At 44.3% G+C, this 24,699-nt stretch overlaps 1 protein-coding gene across 2 annotated transcripts in view; it reads left to right on the forward strand.

Annotated features, from left to right (window-relative positions):
- The first annotated feature begins 641 nt into the window (after window positions 1–641).
- Window positions 642–24,699, forward strand: part of LOC142584786 (serine/threonine-protein kinase STK11-like) — a 59,946-nt gene continuing 35,888 nt past the window's right edge. Inside the window, exons 1-3 of one of the 2 annotated variants that reach the window (XM_075695049.1) lie at window positions 642–1,114; window positions 16,015–16,160; window positions 20,541–20,734. In XM_075695049.1, the coding sequence (XP_075551164.1) occupies window positions 16,017–16,160; window positions 20,541–20,734 (338 nt within the window). In that variant the 5' untranslated portion in view covers window positions 642–1,114; window positions 16,015–16,016. The remainder of the gene's footprint in view (window positions 1,115–16,014; window positions 16,161–20,540; window positions 20,735–24,699) is intronic. The other variant, XM_075695047.1, reaches the window with a different exon arrangement.

Raw genomic sequence — 24,699 nt, forward strand, 5'->3', positions numbered from 1 at the left:
CTTTCGATGCGGTGAACAACGGCTGTTTTCCTTTTTTCCACTTATATCCTGTTTCACAGCCGGGAGCGAAGCAGTGTCGTTGCCGTTGACGCTTCGAACTTCCTACTTCACACGTGTTCGACCGACTGCGCGCGAAACGGACTCGAACGGTAGGTTGAAACACCAAAAAACAGTCAACGTCGCGAATCAAACCCGCACGAAGAAGCGCGCGAAGCACATTATTCTATGGCGAAGCAGCGGAGGGAGCCAGCCCACGCGACTACAGCGCCGCCACCGAAATCCGCGTCCCGTCCACACTCGCCGCCTCGCTGCAATGCATAGGGCGCTCCAGCTCCTGAGCCCACTACCCCTTTCTAGAACACCATAGCGTAAACAAACTCGACCGCACTCCGCAATGTTGGCATGTCTGGGGACAAACGAATACAACGCGCGCTAAGAAACCTATAGTGCCTAGGCAGAGTCATATATTCAAGATACGTATATTCATATTATAGTGCCTAGAATATACTGGCCAGTATATTCTAGGCATTATATTCATATATTCAAGCAACGCCTCCTATAAGGCGTTTCTATAAGGCGTTGATTCAAGAAGCAAAAGCCCCCAGATTTTCTCTCTCGCGCCCACTTTTGCTCGCGCCTGCGCACAAACGGCTGGCGATCCCGCAAATGAACGTCTCGTAGTTCACGGCACCCTGTAAAATTGTAGGAACTAGCGTAGCTGTGCGGGTTTGTTCGTCGTGTGTGGCAGAGTGCATTGCGGTTGCCACCGCTTCGCTCAACTTTTCCCAAAGTTCATGCCTACTGGACCAGCCACTGGACTTTCGCAGCAACTGTCGGTCACCGAGGGCCATGTTCCGGTGCTCTGGCACTCGTGTGCGCCCCTTCTGGCTGCTGGCGTGAAGCCTTCACGTCGCGGAAAACTGCGAGGAATGCCAGGCGCGCTGGTTTCGCTCTAGCGACTCGGGCGTCCAAGTACTCCGAGGTAGGAAGTGCTGAGTGTCGGGATGCTGTGCCTAGCATATGTCGCCGGCAGTTGGAACGTGCGCAGTTTCATAGAGAAGCGGATGACACCGTTGTGGTTCCTCTAAAATAGAAGAGCACCGCGTAACCAAGGGTGCGTATGGAGCTCACTTCTCGAAGTTGCTGTTGCGCAGCGTAGTACGAGCTGCTCGTTCTGGTGTCATTGCGAGATGCCCACCAGTGTTGCGAGCGGATGGGGCGTCCGGTCGCTGTAAAATGCTAACTAGGCGACGCATCGCTCTAAGAAAGACTACCCGTTACTTGACTAACATGACAATCTGGATTAGATCCATCGTCTTAATTTATTCCTTTCGTCTTTATCATTCTAGTTGTGCCAAGGCATGCCACAAGCAAGTAAACCCGAGGAAACGCACCTTTGTGCACGTCCGTCCGTTTTGGATCGTCTAGAAAGCGTCATCTCGCGCTCTGGCCCACTTAGCATTAGAAAATGTGGAACAAAAAATAAATAACTGGAACTTAGTGATAAACCTGGAAAATAATAGAAGAACCTTTCGACTCGACCTTGCTCCTTTCTACACAGCACAGAAATACATTAGTATTTGTACATCATGACAAAGGAGTCCTCAACAACTGTCACCTCATAGCACAAAGGGAGCTCCATATGCTAACTTAATCAATTCGCAACTTCCGTGGACTGTCACGTCACGCCGCAGCCATGGGCGAATTGTTTTCAAGGAGTATCGGAGTAACCACAGGCGGCGTGGCGGTAGCACATTTGCTTGCTTTCTTCATGGTGGCCGGTAGGCTTGATTATATGTTTTTATGCATTGTTTGTGCAAGATCAGATTCAAAAGCAATCGCATGTACTGCGTGCTGCAATGCACCAAGAGAGCTGTGGCAAGTGAAGTGAGCCTCAACTCGTTCACCCAAACATGTGGCAAAGAAGAAAGAATGGGTTCTCAAGTTGCGAATTGGCAAGGCAGGCACAACACCCATGGAAGTGTGCAGTGTGCATTTCATTGGCAGTGACTTTTTCTGGAGCCACGTAGTTAAGAAAATTAAAGTTCTTTGCTTATGTGCATTCTTGTATTTTTTTTCTATGGAGAATCAATACATTAGATAGAAAAATAGAGCTTGTGAAAGTGTATTGCAGCAGCGCAAACTTTGATCGCGAGTATATGTAGTATGCGGGCGAGCATTGTAAGTACTTGCTCAGGTTTCACCTGCATTAACTCATAGTGTATGGTTCCCGGGGTGTCTCGTTTCACCAGAAATGCACGTTTTCGTTCTGACTGCACCCCGTGGCCCTCCGCACAGCCAAGCTTGAGTGTGCACTTGTGGCCAGCGCAACAAGAACACACGAGCATTTAACATAAAAATCGACATGTTTGTAGCACTTTGTCACAACTCTAGAGAAATGCTACAGTAGATGTACATGGGCGGGTGTGGTAAATATTTGGCAGTGTTTCACCGGCAGCAGCCCACAGTGTCGTCAGCATTGTATCGTCCCGCCAGAAATGCTTTTGTTTACGTTCTGGGCTGTACCCTGTCCACCAAAGCGGGGCCAAGCTTTGCGGCTACAGTGGCTCTGAAAACAAGATTGGTAGAGCATAAAACACAAGCATTGAATTTACGACATGAACACAACAAACTTGTCATGACTTCTCAGCACTCAAACGATAATACAACTGTACAAGCGAAAATTAAAACAACCGGCATGGCTTTCTTTACATCTGCATGCGCTAGCTTAACGACGTATAAAAAAGTCTGGAAAGTCGCAGTTGTGATAACCTTAGGGATATTCTTCCTTTAATTACCAAATATAAATATCTCCTCATAAGTCATTCCGTGAAAGAAGCTCGAGAACATCGCAGAGCAGTAAAATTACTCTTTGTTGCGAAATGGCAATGCACGGAAGGCAGGCTTTGCTTGCCATTGGAATTAGCCTGAAGAAAAAGATAAAAGACAAGCTAACATTCCTTGATAGAACCTTCCCAGTTGTAAATTCCAGCTCATACGACTTCTGTTGGGCATGTGGCTTCTGCAGGCAAAGCCCTTTCACAGCGACAGATGATATGCTGCAGGCCTTCATGACCTCTTCCCCTTCAATGAGGCATGGTATCTGTGTTTCTTATAGGCGTCTATGTGGCGCATGATGCCACTCAGCAACAGTGATTGCGAAAAAGGTAGAGCCATCAAGTGCTAAGCCAAATATGAGCTGACGGGAAGGACGCACATGTGCCCAGGGGTTCCTATACTGTTCGTGAGTGCCATATTGAGTCACGTTGCACACCGCCTATAGGCGACGAAACTTGCAAAATTGCTTACCTGCAGACTGGTGACTTTCTAGTTTTGTGTTCACAAAGCGTGAGTTATGGACGACACAGGGAATTTAACTTACAAAATGTGCATTGGCAAAGAGTAAAAACAGACCTGGTTTGCCAGTCTTTCGGGAGATCATGAAGGAGTCTGACCATCTAAGTGCTGAAAGAGATATCCTGCCTAATTGCAGTAATATGGTCCCATTATTTAAGGGCGCAAATCGTGAATAGGGGGCGTTTACAATAGAATTCTAGGCATGCCTGTGTGTATGTAGCCTTATTGACACTGGTGCAACATTATCATTGTGTGTCGTTTTGTACTACAAAGCATGCAAGTTATTTTTTCTAGATTCTTTCTTTTGTGTCATAGCATTGGTGCATGCCTGCCAGCTTAGAAGTAAACTTTTTTTTCTTCACTGTAGTACAGGTGCAGTATGTTTCTTTTTCCTTTTTTTAATGACACGTAAAATACAACTTTGTCAGGAAGGAATCACCAGCTACGAGGAGTAAATTCAACTGGAGGACTGTCGTGTGGACTGAAGCGCTGTGGTAGCTTAGTGGCTGTGACATTGAGTGGCTAAGTAAGAGGTTGTGGGTTCGATCCCAACAATGGTGGCCGCCTATCAATGGGGGAATAATGCAAAAGTGCTTATGTACTTCGATTTAGTTTCATGTTAAAGGGTCCCTGAAATGGTAGATGCATTAGGTATAGCTAAAGCTGATCATTCGTATCACAATTTGTGTGAAGCGTCTCATATTAAGAGAGCTACGGATGATTACAAGTTGCTCTCCTCCATAGTCATGCACTTTGTCCTCAAATCGTTTGCCGAGTGATTGGGGCTAAGCTCCGTCTTCACTGACTCTGCGTCATGATGGCACATCGTGTCGTCTACTTCCGGTTGTCCAGGAGCGAGTGCGCGAAGCCCTTCTGCCAGCTGCTTAGCAGTCGACCCCAAGCTAGAGCTATCGAAGCAGCGTGCGTTGCAAGCATTCTGTCGCAGCGCCGAATGTGTCTGGTATTCCGGTAACCACAGACGAGCTGGGTGTTTCGATAGATGGGTGGAGGCATAAGCTCAAGCTGATGAAACTTTAGCGCAGACGTACGTGAGCAGCCTGATCGGTCTCCATGGTCCAGCCACCTGGTGGCGCAGAGTTTAAGCAGCCAAGCAAAAGACTGACATTGCTCTAACCAAGTGTAAAACATTTTACACATTTACGAAAACAGTGTGTTAACAATTGCGCTCCTGCAAGAAATTTACGACAGCAGCAAAAAAGAATGCACTGCATTACTGCTACTGTGTTTGGTTGAGCCCTGTGCCACCAGGTGGCTGCACTGTGCAGACTATTCACGTTTGTGCTTCTGCTCATCCCGGGAAACGGCACGGTCAAACAGCCTGGCCTATTACCCTTGCACTTGCATTTATCCCAATACCAGACTCGCAAAACACTATTGCGTTAGTAATCCTCCGGTGTAAAGTGATGGCTGCAAACATGCAAATCATTGCGCCGATCGGATACGGCTAGTCTTATGCATTGCAGCCACTCCACTCATGTGCTGTCTTGCAGAGGGACAAGATGTTGCAGCTTGACATATTGCCAGTTGCTACATTTGCAGCCCACAACGCAACAAATGCGATTCATGGTGCTAACGAAAAGACTGACTGACACTGACCATGGAGCTCTCGTCAAGACGGAACACATTGTAACACAAGCAGATGACACTTGCTGTGGGCGAGAAGTGCTTAAGTGGACTGAGAAATTGTTCTTGTGCATTCTCTTTCTGTTACTTTCTTCTTATAGAAACAAATTAACATTCCAACTATTATTAACATTTGTTCACCATAAAGTTGGAAAAATTATCGATGACGCACCCTGGGCAGCCAACTGGATAGCTCGCCCTACTGACGTCATTAGGGCAATTTAGGTCAAATAGGTAGGGGCAGCTGAAAAATCAGTCGAGCGGTATGCTGCGATTGGCAGCGATGTACATTTTTTAAACCTTATAATAAATTACATGCTTTACGTGGAGCACTTCAATGCATCAATTAATTATCAGAAGGACCTACTCTAACGACTCAGTACATTTGTACAAAATCGTCAAAATCATTTTAGGGTCCCGTTAAAGAACCACTGGCAGTCAAAATTAATGTGGAGACCCCCCCCACTTCATGCTGCCTCATAATCACATCATGGTTCTGGCACATAAAGCTCCAGAATTATTTTTTTTATGTGGCATGCCATTTTCATTTGGCATACGCCCAAGGCATCATGGCTACTGCAAAAAACTATAGGCAAGTTCTCTCTTGAATTAAGTATGTGCCCCCCTTTCCTTTACCACATGAACAGCGCCATCCTTTCTTAATTAATACTTTGTCATCATCGTGCACTGAATTAAACACTCCTTGTATGTTGCATGTATGTGCATAATTTTTTTTTGCTTATTTTAGTCCAAAATAAATTATAAACCTTAGATGATTTCCCGCCCAGCTTATTCCAATTTTGACAATTTTTGCAAGACTGTTCATGCCACATTATCTTTCTGGTCTGATAACAATAGCAAACAATTTTAGAGTTCAAAATTGCAAGCTAGTTTTGATAGTGCAGCAACACAAGGACAAGTAGAAAACTGACAGGACATGTGCTGCATCATGGTTTAAGCATGTTTACTGTGGCAGGTCTTTACCCTTTATTGAGGAGCGTTGCATACAGGCAACATTCTAGAAGAATAACTTTTTCTAGCTTGTTTTGGCGTTAATTATGAAATTTCTTGCTAAATGTCTCTGGCCAACACTAACTGACAAGCAGGAAGCATCATTTGTTGGTTTAGAGCAGGAACACAGGACAAAGAAGCTTAGCACATGACTCAGTCTTTTGAAAGCATGATCAGAAGAGACATACCGATGCAAGATCTGCAGTGGTATCATACACGATGTAAAGCAAATGAAATTTACGCCTATGATTCACATAAGACGAGGGCTGTCTGTAGGAATTCCAAACGAAGCCATAGGCAGCTTGGGGGGAAGCCCACTTCCAGTTTTCTGCCTGTTGTTTCCTTCCCATTGCTAAAAGAAAGTTTCTTCAAAATTTGTTTTTTATTTTGTTGAATGGGCTTATTCTCAATGTTCTTTGCAAACTTAGAAAGAAAATAAACATTTCTCTTGGGTGTTTATATGTGCCATCATTAATGGTTAAGAGCAATTCAATGTGAACAGGCATAGAAAGTAAAGGTGAAGCATGCATACTCTATCGTGCACGCACCTGCGCACACTCGTTTTATCAATTCTGGAATACACACCTCGTACACAAAACTACAACCAAGAAACACTTCCAAACATAAAGTCAAGAAGTCAATCCGAGAACTACGCTAAAGAAAATACCTGGCTTCGCGCATCACCAAGGTGCTGTGTAAATTGTGATGAGGTTCCAGGAACAGTGACGAAAGACATTAACTGCCCACTGTGGATGAAGGCGTTCAACTGTAGAAGTGTAGAAGAATAACGTGTTCTGAGGAGGTGCTTGGGATTTACCCACGAGCGTATGACGTGAACACAGAGGTGGTATTCGGTGCCTGACTGGAGATGCCCAGACATGCACCAGCTTAGGATGCAGAGCCTCACGAGCCCCAGGCATGAGAAGGAGAAGCCGAGGCCCTTAGTCCATCAGGCTGCCTCTTGCGCCGTTGGGATCCTCCTTCATGGGCGTCTTAAACACACTACCAAGATCCGCTGTGGTCGCTTAGTGGCTAGGGCACCGTGCCACTAATCACATGGTTGTGGGATCAAATCCCCGCCATGGTGCCCGCATTTTGATGGGGGCGCAATGAAAGAGTGCCTGTGTACCATGCATTGAGCGCACGTTAAGGAACCCCTAGGCGGTCGAAATTAATCCGGAGTCCCCCACTATTGCCTGCCTTATAAGCAGGTGAGGATTGTGGCACAAAATAACCCCAGAATTTTGAACACAATGCTTCCACAATGTTCCAGGCTTAGGCCACGATACACATTGCAGTTTTTCTTTATCATGTCTTGTTTGTTTGCTGCTGCACAAGCATGGTCGTATCTTGGTTCTTATCTTGCTTGCGATGGCAGCAGGAGCAACTTGTGCTTTCTGTGTTCAACACTTCTTTGCACTTGTCTTGTCGCGCTACTGAAACCAACTGTGAATCCACTTCATCTCACCCCTGTGTCCACCCTTTTGCAAGATTGCAAGCCTTATGGTGCCTCTGCTTGTGAATATCAAGGAGGTCCATACAGACTGCAGGCTAGATGGTGCATGAACTCTGGATAGGGCTGCAGATTGAAGGTTAAAGTGTGCAGATTGTTCCGGCAATGATGGTCTTCAGTTATTAAAAGTAGAGATATTACTTTTACCCCTTATCTTCACTTTCATTCTTTTGGGTCAAGTAAACAGTTGCAGTTATGAGTTAATGTATGTATAAGTGCAATGAGTTTTGTTTTTTCTCTTTTGCTATGTTGCATGTTATTCGCACTGGAACATTCAATCTGTTTTTCCTATCTTTTTGTCGCTGTGCGCACTATTGCTTATTTTTGGTTGCATAGTTGTTTTCATTAATAGAGGAACACGTATATGTGCAGCCCAGTTGTTTTGTGCTAACTGCTGCTCTAGACTCACTAGTGTAAAGGTACAATCACGTCTAGACAAAAATGGCTTTCTGACTATGTTCCCAGCATCAGTGCTGTTAAACTAAAGAGAAAGTGGTTTACACAGTTCCTTTTTAAGTGGCAGTTATTGTTCTGCAATACTAGTGAACATGTAAAATAGTGCAATAATGGGCAAATATCTTGGTTGTCATGGCCACAACTTGGTTGTGGCCAACATAAGCAACAACAACAAAAAATAGTGAGGCCAAACTGTGCCTTCCACAGCGCACTCCGCTAAATTATGTTTGTTACGTCACTGGTCCATGCAGTGGCATTGAATTGTTCCTTCTGTTTGCAATACTTCTCGTGCAGTTTTGGCCTGTGATACCCTCTCCACCTTAACAAATGCAGCCACAGTAGCAAGCTGTTTGAACATCTTTATACTGAACCCTGCAATGACCCTCCCTCCCCCCCCCCTCTCCATGAATGTGGGTGCACTGACATTGCTGTGGGCTACATCACTGCTGCCTAAATTCCTTAAGTTCAACTACCAGTGTTGCCTTGTCGAATTTGTTATTATCTTTGAAGGAAAGGGATCTCGGCAGATTTGCAGCTTATGACTTATTCGGAAGATATTTTGAAGCCATCATCCAATTGGTGGACTCAAATAAATAGGAAAGGCCAGTGAATACTTTTGGTAGTGTTTCACCTTGTGCATCTACTACAGTGGTTGTGCAAGTTGTGAAAATTTTAAAATATTTTCTGCTATGCTTCAAGCTAAAAAATTATTTTACCGTCAGAGCTGCTTGACGCTGTTCCACAGTTTCAATTAGCCAGCATTACTTTCTTTACTGTTCTTATTTTGCACATATTTGAGTTCGTTGAGCGTTTACCAAGCTGATAGAAAACACAGTTCTGCTAAAAAACAGATTACTGCTCCAAAATGTAGTATTCTTGTGCCCATGGTAAAATAAAATGTCAAACAAATCTGAAATGTTAAATCATCCTTCCAAAAAACTTTTAATGTTTTCGTTGTTCCAAGAAATGACTCATTTGCATGGAAAGTTGTGAATGAAGAGGCCATATAAGTATTCCAAGATTCCACTGGCATGCGACAAACTTGCCCCATGCCTTGAGCACATCTGCACACCAATTTTTCTATAATTCCTGCCAAAATGAATATGTGAACCTGCAGCAGTTTTATCCAAAGCTGTGCTTGTGTTTGAGTGCATGCATTTTATGTGAACATTAGATATCAAGCAAAAAGTGAGAGTATGTCAGAGAATAAGTTATTGTTGGCTTATGCAATCTTTCAGGCCAGGCAGCCTCACCTTGTCTTGTCTGCCAGGATTTGAGGGCTTTCAGCTTGAGAAGCTGCTTCTTTATTTGTGGAAGTGGAAATGACTCATGTCCATTGAGTACCTTTAGCTATTTGTTTCCAGTCTAGTTTTAATACTTCATCATTACTGCACCACTACCATTTCCTCACTTAAGAGGAAGCTTTAGCTCGGGACCAACCCCGATGCGGCCTATTCAAATACATGTAAAATGCAAAAAAAACGTTTTTCTGAGATAACTCCTGGACCGGTTTCAATGAAATTTGTTGCATTTTAGAGAGAAAGTTAAATTCTAGTAACTGTTGGAAGCAGAATTTCGATTTAGGGCCTGAATATTGTTTACAAATTTTCAAAAATTCACTAGTTTGAAAAAAATATAAGCCTGAAGTCCACAAATTAATAGCTCCACATCAAAAACAGATATCGTGGTTCTGTAAACGGCATCTATTATATCATTGAAAGTGGACAAATTAAATATGTCATTCTATATCTTACATGAATTTCTTACGTTGTTTACAAGGGTTCTTCTGCAAAATCTGTATTTCCATGATACTAATTTCTTTAGATTCATGTGTAATGTATCAATTTTGTCCGCTTTAGATGTACTATTAGATGCAATCAACAGAATTGTGTCATCATTTTTCATTGCTGAGTTATAGAGTTTTAAACTTGATAGTTTCTTTTTCTGAAAATGTTCGATTTTTTCCAATTTTTAATAAAGAATTGACAGCCTAAATCAAAATTTCGAAACCAACACTCACTAGATTTTAAGTTTCTCTTTTAAATACAACAAACCTCGCCAAATTCGGTGCAGTGGTTGCCGAGAAAAACGAGTTTTCCTTTTACATGTATTTAGGTAGAAACACCTGAGCTAAAGCTTCCTCTTAAGGATGATCTTGGTTCACTTAAATTATCATATGAACACAAATGCTCTCCCTGGTAATATAGAAGGGTTATATAAATTGTTATTGTCCTTGTTTAGATCTGTTCCAGACATAGATGCCGAGTTTTCAACCTGGCGGGGGGCTGGCACCAATTTGCGCCCTCTTTTCTTTTTTTCACTTGTCCTCCTCTCTCTCCCCCCGTGCATGTTCCTTGGCAAGAGGTGCACAGGCCGAGAGGCAATATATGTAAACATCAGTTTCCTTTAGTTCTAAAGTCAGGCAAATATGCAAAAGAGAATGACCGCATGGTTCTTAAGATACTAAATAGATAAATGAAAAAATAAACTGAAAAACATGTAAACTCTTGGTAGACATTCATAACGCCCTTAATAAAAGTGGGAGAAAAGACTGGGCAACATGAACATTTCCTACAGAAGCTGGCAATTAACATTACAAAATAATTACAATACCACCAATAACCACTGGACAATACAAACATTTCGATAAGCTAACAATGCAAAAATTAAAAACAAATCTTAAAATCTTTGAATACTTTGCAGTACAGACATTTCCACAGTAAGCTAACAGTATGAAATCTAATGACAGATCTTCAACTGTAAAAATTCAACTTCAAAATGTAAACGAACTACTAAATTCAACACAAAGCAAAAAGACAACAATACTCAAAAGGCAGAGCTTGTAATAACGAAGTGGCAAAATGCAGATTTTATGGAAGGGGATAAATTAAGGTCAGGGGCTGTGACACAGCAGCACAGCATGAATAACATGCACAGCATGAACATGCACAGCATGAATAAAGCTGGGTCATTACACTGTGATGAAGTTCACTATCATTTTATACAGTGGCTACTGTACAATCTAGAATGTGTGTCTACGCATATTTGATCTCTGAATAAACTCATGTGCGATGTCACTGAGATTTATTTTTCGGGCTAGCTCTTTGTGCCCATGGAGAACTTCTATGTGATTTAACAGCGCTTGTCCCATTTGTTGACCTCACGTACGTTTTTACACGACACAGGCCTGAGAACTATCTCAGATGTGCATGACATGAGTGGGATAATTCAAACAGTTTTGACAAGCTTAGCCACCTCGGGCAAAAGATCTCACAGCTAGCTGATCGCAGTTATGGCCTGGAAGCATCTCTACAACATCCTGAAGCATTTTCAAGGGTGTATTGTACTGCCTTGCTATATCTATGAGCATACTACGGTGAACATTGCTGTTCAGACTCAAAAGCTTGTCCATAGAACTTGAACTGGTACATGCTGTCACCATTCCCAGTAAAAAACTGCTCAATGTGTGTCATGTGCTGCCACGTTTCTGGTGGATACCTGTCATCAGGCGAGGAATCTACTGTGCCCAATACCTCGTAGAGTTGCTGGCAGTACATGTCCTTGGCCGAAGGAAATACGCAAAGTGCAGATCCGTCATCATACCGTCGTTTGAATCTTCCTTTGCCTTGGTGCAGGAGCTTCTTTAACATTGAGTACCAATTCACGCACCTCTGCATGTGGTTCGTTCCAAAGTTGGCAAAATCCTTCTTTCCTAAGTGCACTAAGACTCTCCCATGAAGGTGACCATTTTTTCTGCTTGATCAAATGTCAGTGCTGCTTTCCGCAATGCAGTACTTACTGTTTCTGATAGCAAAAACACGAATATCAGGAGCCCGAGGATGAAGCAGGTGCCGAACTTTGACAGCGCATCCAAATATCCACTGGCTTTGGCTCTGGTGCCGTTCTGTTCTTGGGATGCTAAGGCATGAAGAAATGAGATCAGGTGGCTATAGCTCTGGTCTGTTTACTTCAGAGAAGTAGCCCTTAGCATCCCCCTCGTGTGACAAAACTTCTGCAAGTTACGCTCTCATCTTCTTTCTGAAATGCCTGGAACCTATTACACTCTTTGGGGAGCACATAGCAAAGTTTATAACTTCTGATATCATGCCCAAGAAATTGACACATTTCCACTTTCTGACTCATGTCCTGCAACATCATGTTAAGTATGTGCGCAAGACAGTGTATATACAGTACTCGTGGCTCCTCCTGTTCTATGAGAGCTTGCAGCCCACCGTGCTGCCCTCTCATATCTGTAGCACCATGATAGCATTAATCACGGCAATTGTCAATGCTAAGATTAAAACGGAAAAGGATGCCCTTTAGAAGGGCAAGAAGACTGGCCACTCTGGTGTCTGCAGCATTATAAAATCCACAGAACAGCTTATGTGTTTCGAAGTTCTTATAGACAATACGAAAGCAGATAGACGCTTGCTCCTTGGAATATATGTCTGCCATTTTATCCATGATCACAGCAAGGTGCCCCGCTTCATGAAACTCATTTGTGAGTGACTAGAAAACAGCATAAGCCAATATTTCCGACATTTCGTTTAAAATGTCATGGTAGAGCCACCTGTACTTGGTTCGAGAAAGCCACGATTGCAGTTCTGAAGGTCATTGACATGCAGTTCCTGGAGCTGTCTTAGATTACTTTCTGCATCATCATGACCACTTACTGTCAATCCCTGGCATGCTATGTACTGCAATGAGGATAATGTCGCTATCAGTTCTTTCCTTGCATTTTCCATTTCTTTTCGTTTCCCAATTACACAAGCAGTTGCCATATTAACCCCCTTTTCACAGCTGTGGTTCTGCTCGTGGCCACATGGTGCAGATTCGAGGCCTCATGACTTTTAAATCTTATTTTCTTCCAGTTAGAAAACCCATTTTTGCAGGAGTGTCAAGCAAGAGTCCTTATCCCTGGAACTTGAAGCATTTGGAAGAAAAATGTTCATCTCACGAGCAGCGCCACAGGTCTCACAAAATACCTTGACCACTGACACGTCATACAGAAGCCATTTGTAGGCATGTTTCCAAGCTGGTTCGTAATGTCATCTTTGTTGTGCTTTAATGTTATGAACTTGATCCTCACCAACAATTCGCAAGTGTGCAGAGGCAGTGGTTATACAGTGGCAAATTTCGAGCTTGTGCCGCTAACGTTAACCTCAGTAGGTTCAGAAGCGGACGTTGAAGGTCCCATGTCAGGTGGTTTGCATCATCCTCTTGGTCTGTTCTTCGTGATGCGACGTCTGTCCTTTGTTTTTCACAGTTTCCTGAAATAGTATACCAGGATGGTAAGACCAAGGAATGGAGTGCCAAAAGCATGTTCCAAGTTTAAGATAAAAAATTGGGAGCCAGTTCATTCTGTGAAGGTGGAATGCCAGCGAAGCTGTCATGCTCCCAAATTCACTCCCAAACCATGGTGTTAACGTCATTGGGTAGCAAAGCCAAACGAGTCCATGAAACAAAACACATTTGTTTGTAATTAACAATTGAGCATACTTCTTGGTAATTAGCTTAATGAAAGTTGGACGGACTACAGTTTTATCCTAGCAAAAAAACATGGGGCTGTCTGTTTTCCTCCCGCAGAAGCCTATCTATTGACAGCAGACGGGAATTATACAACTTCACTGTGGACTACCCAGCTTTGAAAAGTAAATGAAACTTGGTGTAATGATAGTCGCCTTAGCGGCCAATTGTCATATAGTTTTTTTTGCATAGTTTTGATAAAACAAGACTTGCAGCCATTTTCTGCAGTGCATTCACAATAAAGTTGGCTTTTCTGCAACACGTTTTTGTCCACGTACATTTGCCAACTGAGATGCCCTTTCTGCGAGAGCATACATGTAGCTCATTCATGCGGGGGTTAGAGGTAAACAGCTTTGCTGTAAAATGCAAAAAAAGCACGCCAGTCATTTGTACGTGCTAACAGTGTTGCAGTCTGTACATATAAAGGACAGATAGGTAAAGTTGAAGGTTCTTCTTTCTTCACTTTGGTACCTACCATGAAGCACGCACTGATTTGGTGGTGGATGTGTCGCAGGCGGACTTGCAGACGATGGTTGGACAACACACAGAGAAACAAAATAACTTGGTTTATAAAACACTTCAAGAACACTACTGTAGCACACACACAGAAGTAACAAAAGCTTTGCACTTAGCTGCCAAAGCTGACTAAGCACCCAGGGGAAGAATGACTGCTTCCTGTAGAGACCGTGGGAAGAACTGTACTGGAATGTATCGATGATAAGCAGTCCGAGCACACTTCGCAGACCGGTGGGTCCCCCTTTCTTAAGGGATGGCTGCGGGTTAAGTGTGTGTGGCTAGTTCCCAGACCCGTATATACAATTGCTAGTAGGTACAGTGGGGCGTGGCACTTGTGGAGACAACGAACGGCGGCCTGTGGGCTGGGGCTCGCCAAGGCCTGCGCGTGCCAGGGGAATATAAGATCGGCTGTGACACCTCCTGGCATGCTTCGGCCTCCGTGGCCCCAACCCACAGGCCATTTGCTTCCAGCTTTCATCCCCCGCTACCGCTTGGGTGCCCTGGAGATCCTGCGCTGCCTGCTTTAATATAACCTCAGGTGCTCTCCTGAGGCCTCCGTTTGCCGGTTACATGTGCCCTCCTGGAGCAGTGCTTGTAAAAAAATGGAATGTATCATCGCGACTAAAAAGCGACCTGCGACTTGTACAACACCAGTCAGAACCTTGCCCCTCCAGACACAGCAATCACCAAATGGGGCGTCTGTGCCTACTGCCTCACCACGCGGGCAGCCAGCGGTGGAGCGTAAACAAACTGGACCACACTCCGCTATGTCGGCATGCCTAGGGGACAAACGCATGCAACACGCATTAGGAAACCTCCTCTGTAGTGTCTAGGCAGAATCAAGGAGCAAACGCACCCAGATTTTCTCTCTTGCACCTACTCTTACTCGCACCTGCACAGAAACGTCGAGCACCGTGAGGAACGCCACGCCCCACTGTACCTACTAGCAATTGTAAAAACGCTTCCCAGATGGCACAAGACCACTTTGTAGAACCATTCCCAGTGTGTGGCACTCTGCCATTCTCTCATGACGGGTTTAATGCTGTGGAGTTTATTATTGAGTTCACAGTCCCATTCATTTTGCTATAAACATTTTATTTATATTTGCAAGAATGATATGTCATCCCTACTGGGCTTACTTTTAAAGGTAAGTTCATAGTTGATGTTTCGAGTGAAGAGTTGATTTGGTGTTCAGGAAGGGTTTGAAGTCTTAGAAGAGAATGTGCATGAAAGAAACACCTGCACTTATCAAGTGGCTGTTCATTTGATTCAGCACAGAGACTTTGGACAGTAGACATTTAGAGAGCTGCTGTTGCCAGTCCGAATCCCTGATGGATCTGAAAGTGTTGGTGTTGTCATCCTCCTCCATTGTTGGTGTGAGGCAAACCTATGTAGCAGTGGCGATTTAAGGCTGTGGTGTTCTTCTGAACTTTTAGGCAACTGTAGTTCATCATTTGATTTGTCCAAGGCCTAAAAAAAAGACATGATGCCCCCTGACCCCATTGCTAATCTCCGAAGGGGGGAGGGGGCGAGGGCTTGAGTCCTTCAGCCCCCTTTTAGTTGGCGCCTATGCTTCCAGAAGGTCTGTCATGCCAACCTGTAATTTTTAAAGATGGGCCTTTCCTTGTTGGAACTTATGCTTGAGTCCTACACCTATTGTCTGGCATTTTCTTTCATTTCCTTACAGTGTGAATTTACTTCTAAACTAAATGAAATGTCATCCAATTATTTTTTTCATTCTGTAATAATTCTTTCAAGCTTTGTATTGATGCATGTAATACCACTGCCTGCTTTATTTTGTTTATCCCCCTAACTGGTGGTGGATAGAACCATCTTCCCACCTGCGATACTGCTATCACCGACACTTTGCCCTTCAGGAATTCTCCTCTTGACAGTGTTACTAGTGCCTATCCACATTGTAATGCCAGTGGGCCTTGGTAGCCCGAAAAAAAAATAAAGAACACAAATAAATGAGTGTCGCTGTTGTGCAGGCATGGAGGAGTTGGAGGAACACATTCCCGAGGAGGACCTGGCTCCAGACGCCTTCTATGGGGAACTGGGTGATGAGGGGCAGCCGCTGGAGCGATGGCTTAACGACGACGAAGGTCCGCTGGTCTTCTACCGTGTCAACTCGCAGGTGGGCACGTTACACCTTTTGAAATTGCTGGAGACATACCGTAAAAACCGGAATATATATGTGTTTATCACAGCACAGAGCAGCAAAATAGCGAAAGTAAGCGCATGTGTACACATGCGCGTATCTTGTTTGTTTCGCCGCTCAGCGCCGTTAATAAGGTGCTGACAAGCACGCGGTCGATGGTCCCGTGATACTGTTAAAAATTGGCCGGGTGCACATGCGAGCAGCATTTAAATAAATACTGTCACTATTGTGCATGAGTTGCATATGTTTCAAGGTAAGGGTGTCTTTCAGTACTTTTGCCATTGAAAAAGATTTTTTTCATTTTTAGAATTTGTTAGTTGGGGAATCGACCTAGGTACATTCCGGTCCGACCTATAGTCCAGTTTTTACGGTACTCATTCTCATCACCAGCCTGCTTTTCCTGTCATGTATCACATGGCCTTGTCACATGCCTGCCTATTTTTCTATTCTCGGAGCTCCATATACATAATCCTCTGCATCCCCAGACAACATGTCCCTTTCCTTGGTGCCCACCCTGTTAATCTAACAGACGACCAGTTATCTGCTGGAAGCATTACAGGGCTGGTGCAACTCACTGCTTCCTTTAATCTCAACTTGCATATAATTTACATACATTGCTTTCATTTCCCTAACTTGGTGTGAACAGACAACGATACAGAGAAGGCAAACGAATAAGAATACGAGCCTTTCTAATGTTTATTGTGTGTCTTCTCTGTGTCCTTGTTTGTCCACGTTAGAGAAATGAATGCATACCAACTAGCTCAGTTCAACATATTACATTTGCTCTCTTATGAATGCTATGGGATGGAAAACTTTATTGAGGTTCATCGGAACATGCAGTAGCACATAGTGGGCCGCTCCCAGAACAGGACAGAAAGGCCTAGCCTGTCTGCCACATCACGGGCCCGTTGGACTGCCCATAGTGGGGCTTGAAAACTGGGACTGAGTAGGGCAGCCTCCCACTTGGCCAATGTATCGTCTTCATCACCCTGTAACATGGGGTACCGCCAGAGCATATGTTCCAAGTTGGGAAAGTCTGAGCAAAGCGTGCAAGTGTTTGACGTTTGAATTTCTGGATAGATCCGGTGTATGAGTGCGGGGCTACGGTATGCCCGGACTTGAAAGAGTCTGAGTGTTAATGCCTGAGGCCTGTTGAGTTTACTGTGCGGCGGCGGATACTTCCGCCTCCCCAGGTAAAAGTTCTTTGTAGGTTCGTTTTATGAGGCAAGGGGATCCCTGTTGTCTGGAAACTCACCATCGCGCCTCCCGATAGCTATAACAATTATATGGACATTCTACTGTGGCTGCGTATAGTGAAGCTGAGTGTGGTTGCGTGGCCTCTATTTTGAAAGTGGCCTGTGGTTGGTACAGAGTTTAGGTGCGGCAAGGCCTGATAACTTTGTGTGCACTGTGTTCTTGCCACTTCATGTTGAAACAAGAGGCAGCATGAAGAGCAATTCGCTCGCTGCTATTGCCACTCTTCCTCACGCCAGCATTTTGACAGAGAGTGTCCACAGTCATCATGTGAGATATGTTAATGTTTGCCTGTGCACACGTGACACCATGCTCTTTAATTTAGTTAGTAAGCAAATGTTTACAAGTTTGTGTGGCCGATAAGACTATTATCCTTACTTCATATAGCTGTCTAAGAATGTATTGCAATTGATCGTTCGCCCTTCAGGCGAAGCTGAGTATTTTTCATTCAATTGCTAGTCAAGTGGCACTTCGCTTCCTTTTCTAGTTTCTCTGTTGTTTTTACTACCAATATAAAATAGATGATTACCATACTTGATTTATTAGATGTAGCTAAAGTTTCCACACCCAAATCCTATATTACCTTAAGACCCCTAACCTGGCTGGATAGGGAATTTCGGCTTTAGATTAGAATTTGTATATTGCCGTTAGGGGAGCACTCTACCACAAAAATGCATGTGCAACTCTGGCAATTTTTGATGTCCACTGATCTTAATAAAATTTTCAATATACATTCTGTTTTGCACTCTGATTGTCTGTGCCAAATAATATGGCTGCAAGTAATTTAGTTTTCCTGAAAATAAATTTTATAGATTGGTTGCATGTTCCCGACCTGTGACTTTTTACTGGCCACCCTGTGTTTGTGATGTCAGAGACTACAATGCTGCTTTTGCTGAAATCGTCGCTGAAATCGCCGCGGTCTAGTAGTTCGGCAGATCTGTAAGAGCTCCCTGCGTTGTCAGGAGGCGTCACGAGCTTCACTTCTTTTGTGTTAGTGCCATGTGTACTGTGTATTTACATTATCGTAGTGTAGGACCTGACATCATTGACTCATTGTGACGCCACACAAAGCAGCTACCCGTTTCAGTTTCGGTCTCTTGTTTATGTATTGGTTATTTAAAATTTTGGGTGAATTTTAAAGCAAATTTAACCTACCTACAGGTGACAGAACTGTCAATGCCATTTGAAAATGACAATATCCTAACAGGGTTAAAAAATGCCGGAGTTGCCCTCTAAAGGTGTTTAGTGTTAACGGAGATAAAAGCAAGTGAAACGTGAGGCAATGTAATAAGGATGTAAGCTGCCCACTTTGCAGCATACCTGCGGCCTCGAGATGCAGTCTTGGGGCCTTGACCATTGCTTATGTGTGGCATTCCTCCGCTGCGTTCTCCTAAACAGAAGTCACGCAATGATTGATTACATCATCATCGTCAATTTGTCGTTCTTGTGTCATTGTCAGGCCACCTCGTCAATGTTACTCTCACCGTATGACAAAATATAATTCAAGATCACAACCACTGGGAGTAAAATTCATGCCTCTGTGGCAATGCGCAGTTTACAGCCTGGTGTTTTGAAATTTGTGTGGTGCTGTTTGTGTGCCATGCAGCCTCTGAGAATAGTCATATCTGTGTGAACCTCAAAGGCCCCGATGAACAATACAGCAGCAAATGAAGACTATATCGGCGTGATACTACTTTGCAGGCACAGTCGCTAGCACATGACCTGCATGCCATGCTCACCCATTTGTATTACCCAAACCTGGTGAGAGGACCATTTAGAAGGTGTAAGAACTGTAAAGATTGTTTTATCTAAGGGCTCTGTGAGAGACTGAATCAATGCTTTAATTTATTCTTCTGCAATCTTTTATATATTGCTTGTGAGCAGCATCTGCTTCGCATAGTTCCTCACTGAGTATCACTGAGCTGGACTGTTGTTTGGTTTGTTGGTAACGAGGCTAAGCAAAAAAATAAAGAAAGAAAGGTCAGCACTCATAAATCGAAGCTATGAATTGAATGCTAGGCCTATCTGTTTCCGGACTAGCTGTGCACTGTCGAGGCCACAAGTTCGTGAGGGCGTGGCATTGGAAAGAGGCATGAGGTTGCATGTTTGATTTCTATGTATGGCAGCCTAACTTTTGGTTGGGTAGGGACACATGTACATAAATTTGCTTACTGATATTTCAGACTGTACTCTGCGCTAAAGAAGCTGCAGTGATCAGAAATATCACATTTATTTAATTGTAAGGCGGTCACGATTATAACAGGAGCGTGCAGTTAGGATACCTGAGAAGAAGCAGTTAAGTAGGCACACTAATTGTAAGGCGATATGGAATAGTAGATGAACTGTTCAGACTCTGCGGGGATTCGGTGCGGGTTATGTGTGAATTTCGCCTTATGGCGTGGTGTTACGGCATTGTGGTTTGTGCTGCCATGAAGCCACACCTGAAGGTGAAATTCACATATATCCCACACCCTGCTTTAGCTGTTAAATTAAAAAAAAATTTTTGATGCGGGTTATCTGATAAAAAATACGGTACTGCCTCGCCTGCCAAGTTTTGTTAGTTTGCCACAACTTGCGCTGCCATCTAAAATCTGGATTGCTGTAAATGTGGCGCTGCCGCCATCATATTGAACTTAGTCCACCAGCCTCTATAAGGCGGGGATTGACGTCGAGGCCAAAGCTATTTAGAAAATATTTAGCCCAATATTCGAATAAATGCAGTAATTCAGTGCCCTCCATTACAGAATCTGTCATGCCACGTGTAGATAAATAAATCGAGTCAGGCCAGCAGCTTTTGATGACTTTTCTATTACAGGAGAGGGCCCAGAAAATACCATGAAACGCACAACGACAGTTAGGGCATGAAACACAAGAAAAGTATTTCGGCAGTAATTTTCTCACCTAATAACTTTTTGCTGCCAAAGAAATAATAATGGAATTCTTAAGTTACCCACCAGCCTAAATTGATGTTATGTTTCTGCAATGAACTTGTTCCCTGTCCTCCACAATCTGTGTTCGTTTAGTGGGGAACAGTGTGCTCTATACAGCATGTGGTACCTGACCAGGTTTTAAGGACCTGGGTGCACTTCCTGTGTATTGTAGGACATCATATACAAGGCGAAGAAGAAGCGCCCCAAGATGGTGGGCCGCTACCTGATGGGGGATGTGCTGGGGGAGGGCTCGTACGGCAAGGTCAAGGAGGTGCTCGACTCGGAGACACTCTGCCGGCGAGCTGTCAAGATCCTCAAGCGGCGCAAACTGCGCAAGATCCCCAACGGCGAGCAGAACGTGCAAAGGTGGGTGGCTCCAGGTTTTGCGTACGCATCTATTTATTTATACTTCATTTATTTACGTAATACTGCAGACCAAAACAAGGTTCCAAGCAGGAAGGGATAATGGTAGAATCATGAACATGGAAACAAATAATAAAAATTTCATAAACATGCAGCGTCCAAAATTTTTAGTCTGAACCATTGTACAATAAAATAAATAACAGGAATAATAAATAGACAACCAATTTTTCGAACATACATGATATTTCGTACGCCTTTATGGCATCGCCACGTATCCCAAAAAGCCATTGTATAAAGACAGCTGAAATTTCGAAGATAAGAACCTTTCGCTGTCAGATTTCTCGACTTTCTGCCATGACCACAGGTCTGAAGCGGCATTAATCAAAGCCAAGACTGCTGCCATTTTGATTATTTCACAGCATCAAACCGACGCTATTGCACACTGATCGGCTGGCAGCTATAGTAGTCCTTTTGTGTTGTCGTTAGGCCTAGCTTGTTCAACGTATGCTACCAACCTTCCTGTTGCTCTGTGCCGTGTTTCTCATTGGAAAAACTGATTGCCGTTATCAACGGCACCAACTCCAACTTTACCATCGTCGCTGATAGCTTCTAAGTGTGAAAAGCACGACGAAGGTCTACAACGGGATAATGCCCAGTTCCAAAAGTCAGCTTTGCATCAATACGGTGGTGTTACGCGGTCCGGTCAAGCATATGCAGTGTATGGCGGTGAAGCACACCAAGCATGGAAAGGGGCCACTGTCAGTATCTGACAGGCCACTGACAGAGTATCTGCTCTTTATATATATATACCGATGCACTGGCATCTCCTGTCACAGTATGAGCACCGAGACGTCTAAAATGTCTACTGCCAGGCCTTCAGTGCTATCTCGGGTGTGGCTGTGGTGATTTTGGCCCTGGAAAGTAGTAAAACGTACGCATTAACTTTTTCAGACCACCCAATTTTTCATGCGTTCTTGTGTTCCCTAGGGTGTCTGAAAAATCGGATGGTGACTCTGTGTGGAAAAATTTAGTGCACACAGTGTTTGGAAATCTTTATGTACAAAGCATTGTCACATGCTCACAACAAAAGGACATGTTTGTTACAGATATAATTGAAATGGCAGTTGGTATGTTGAATTGAAAGATATCATCTGGCATTTTGGTATGTCGAAGCGAAAGATATCAGCTAGCATGATGTTTTATTTGTTGATTGTTCTGGTGTGATGTCTGCAGGTGATGATGCTTTGAAAGCCTGATTGATAATGGCTGAAGATAGGTCAAGGGATCAATTTGCAAGTCTTGTTTCCAGATTTTACAAGGGCGTGGCTTTGCTTTAGGGGGGGCCATGCAACACGTTTCATGGGAAGTATGGACTGTGTCAGGTGCTAAAAGGCATCTGCTCACGATTCTTCTTCAACGAAACATTTTTGGAAATGCTTTGACTGGAAGAAGTTATCCTGATTGAATGTGTCTTGCATGGTTGAAATTGTGTGGTGATTGCCCTACCCTTGCGACTGGCCCCTTCCTCTTTGTAATTCGACAGTGCTGTGTGTCACCTTGCCCACATGAACAATACCTTCCAGGCTCCACTCATGCCATGCTTTTGTATAGGAATGGCTTCGAAATCTCGTGGCATAACATTCTGTTATGCTGCCTATCTTGGAGGTCATCCTGTATTTGCATGTGTAAGGCCAGCACTTTTTTTTTAGGTAGTACAGCCAGGGTTGCCAACTCTCATGGTGAAGAAGTCGAGAAGGGGGAGGGGGGCAGATGAGTGCAAAAGGTCTGCTGAAGAAGGCCGACCCTGTCAGTGCCAAACGCTGCCAGCCTATACCTGCAGCAAATTTGACCAAATTTTTTATTCCTTTTTCCTTGTATTTAAATGCATGGTATTTAGGAGGCATTCATACCCTTAGGTTACACTGGCTACTCTTTCTTTCAGAGAAGAAGTATATAAAGCAGAACCTCGTTGATATGTTCCTGTAATGTAAATTTCCTGGTACCAACATTTGCAATCGAGAACACAAAAAATGACCTAACTTTTGATGACTAATTTTTTATTGACTCATGCGTTTCCGAAAATGGCACCAACGTTCAGTAAGTCGCCAAACTGTGATGGTGCGATACTGTGATAAACTATGACAGTACGATTTTCCAGCCATTAGATTCCATGTAAACAAGAAGATATGCGAGGCATACACAATTGAGAACAGTATATAGCTGCTCACTGCAGCAGCTTCACCATAATACTAACCCGCCTGTCTTACGGGAAAACGTCGGCGCGCTCAGTTTCTCATTTTGGTACCAGCAAATCTACTCTGGGGTCGTCACACGTGGCATTCACAGCTATCATCACCAATCCCATTGCGATAAGCATCTTTGCTTATCTGGTTCACCCCACGTGGTGCCGTCAGAAGCGTAGCACACAGTTTTAATAGGTGATAACCGAAACGTGCTGCTGTTCTCTGCTGCAGACTGTGATAGCATATGTTTTCCAGCTGCTAGATCCTGCACGAACACGAAAAGGCGCGAGGCGCTCGCGATTGAGAATTGCATATACAGTCGAACCCGACTATATCGAACCCGTTTACATTGAATTATTCTGTATATCGAACAATTTCTGGTCACGGTATAGTTACAATGAGTATATATAGCAAAAATTACGCTTACATCGAACAAATATTGCAGTGACTCCCGATATATCGAACCGTCAAGCGGCGGAAAAGTGCCCCCAGAAGTTGGCTTTCCCTCGCGGTAGCGGGGAAACCCGGCGGCGCGGCTCCATCCAACCGCTCTCCCTACCGTGACCGCGCTGCCTCGGGCTGTTCGGGCGAGCCATCGACACTCCCCCTGTCGCGCATAGTGGAGTCTATTAGGCCATATCCTCCCTCTTTCTCTCTCTCATCTTTCACTTCCCACTCTCTCTCCCCTGACGACGCTTCGCCGTGTTCCCTCACGGGTTGTAGAATCAAGCGTCCTTCCTTTCTTTAGATCACTATCTATCGACACTCCCAGCAAAAAAATGATCCTGGCCCGCCTACAGCGCTTGCTCAGACAGCCAATCAGAGGCTCTTGTGCTCTCTTCGTGCAAGATGGCGAAAGTGCGAGTTGTCAGGCTGGTTTCCTGGTTTATCGTGTTTGCGCCTTGTGGGACTTCTCCCGCAGTGTTTCCGTGATGAAGCAGCAGAATTCGCCTTTCGTCGTGAAGCTCAAAATCATAAATCGCGTCGAACGCGATGAGAAGTTGGATGGCCCCGCAGCGTGCAAGATTCCGAGGAGCACTCTCGGCACGGTTAGGGCTAAAGTGACCCGACTCGCAACCCGGTGCCCGTGGCGCCCGACGCGTACGCACGGCCGTGTACGAGGGGTTCTTCATACGTGCCGGTTTCCGCGTGCTCGGTGATTGTAAATTCTGATGAATGCGACAAAGCCGTTGCCGTTGTTGCCGAAGTTTGGAGCGAGCTGTCAAAATTTCCGGAACATTCGAATCAACGGCGGACGAGTTTGTCAGTGCAGATGATGGTGTCGCGACCACGGGAGAGCCCGGAAACGAAGACTACATCGCCGACATCGTACCGAGCACAAATGAAAGTAGGCACGTTGAGGAAAGCAACTACGGTCCTTTGCCCACATCCTCCGAAGTGATTGGTGCACTCGCATTAGTCCGGTGCTTCTCCGCGAATGCGGAAGGTTGTGGCCTCAGCTGCTCAGACTCCTTAGACAACGTGGGGAAGTGCGTGCGTTGCAGGCAGCGAAATTGCCCGAGCAGAAGAAAATGCAGGACTAATTTATGCGAAACTAAGCTAGTTTCTTCAATAAAGTGATTTTATAAATGGTATGTGCTTTTATGACATCCAATTATTTAGCAGGCTTATATCGAATTATGCTCTATATCGAACTGATGGGCGTTTTTTTGCGAGTTCGATATAGCCGGGTTTGACTGTAGCCACCCGTCTCATGCGAAAATG

This window comes from Dermacentor variabilis, chromosome 6, assembly GCF_050947875.1.
Source record: "Dermacentor variabilis isolate Ectoservices chromosome 6, ASM5094787v1, whole genome shotgun sequence".
Lineage (NCBI taxonomy): Eukaryota > Metazoa > Arthropoda > Arachnida > Ixodida > Ixodidae > Dermacentor > Dermacentor variabilis.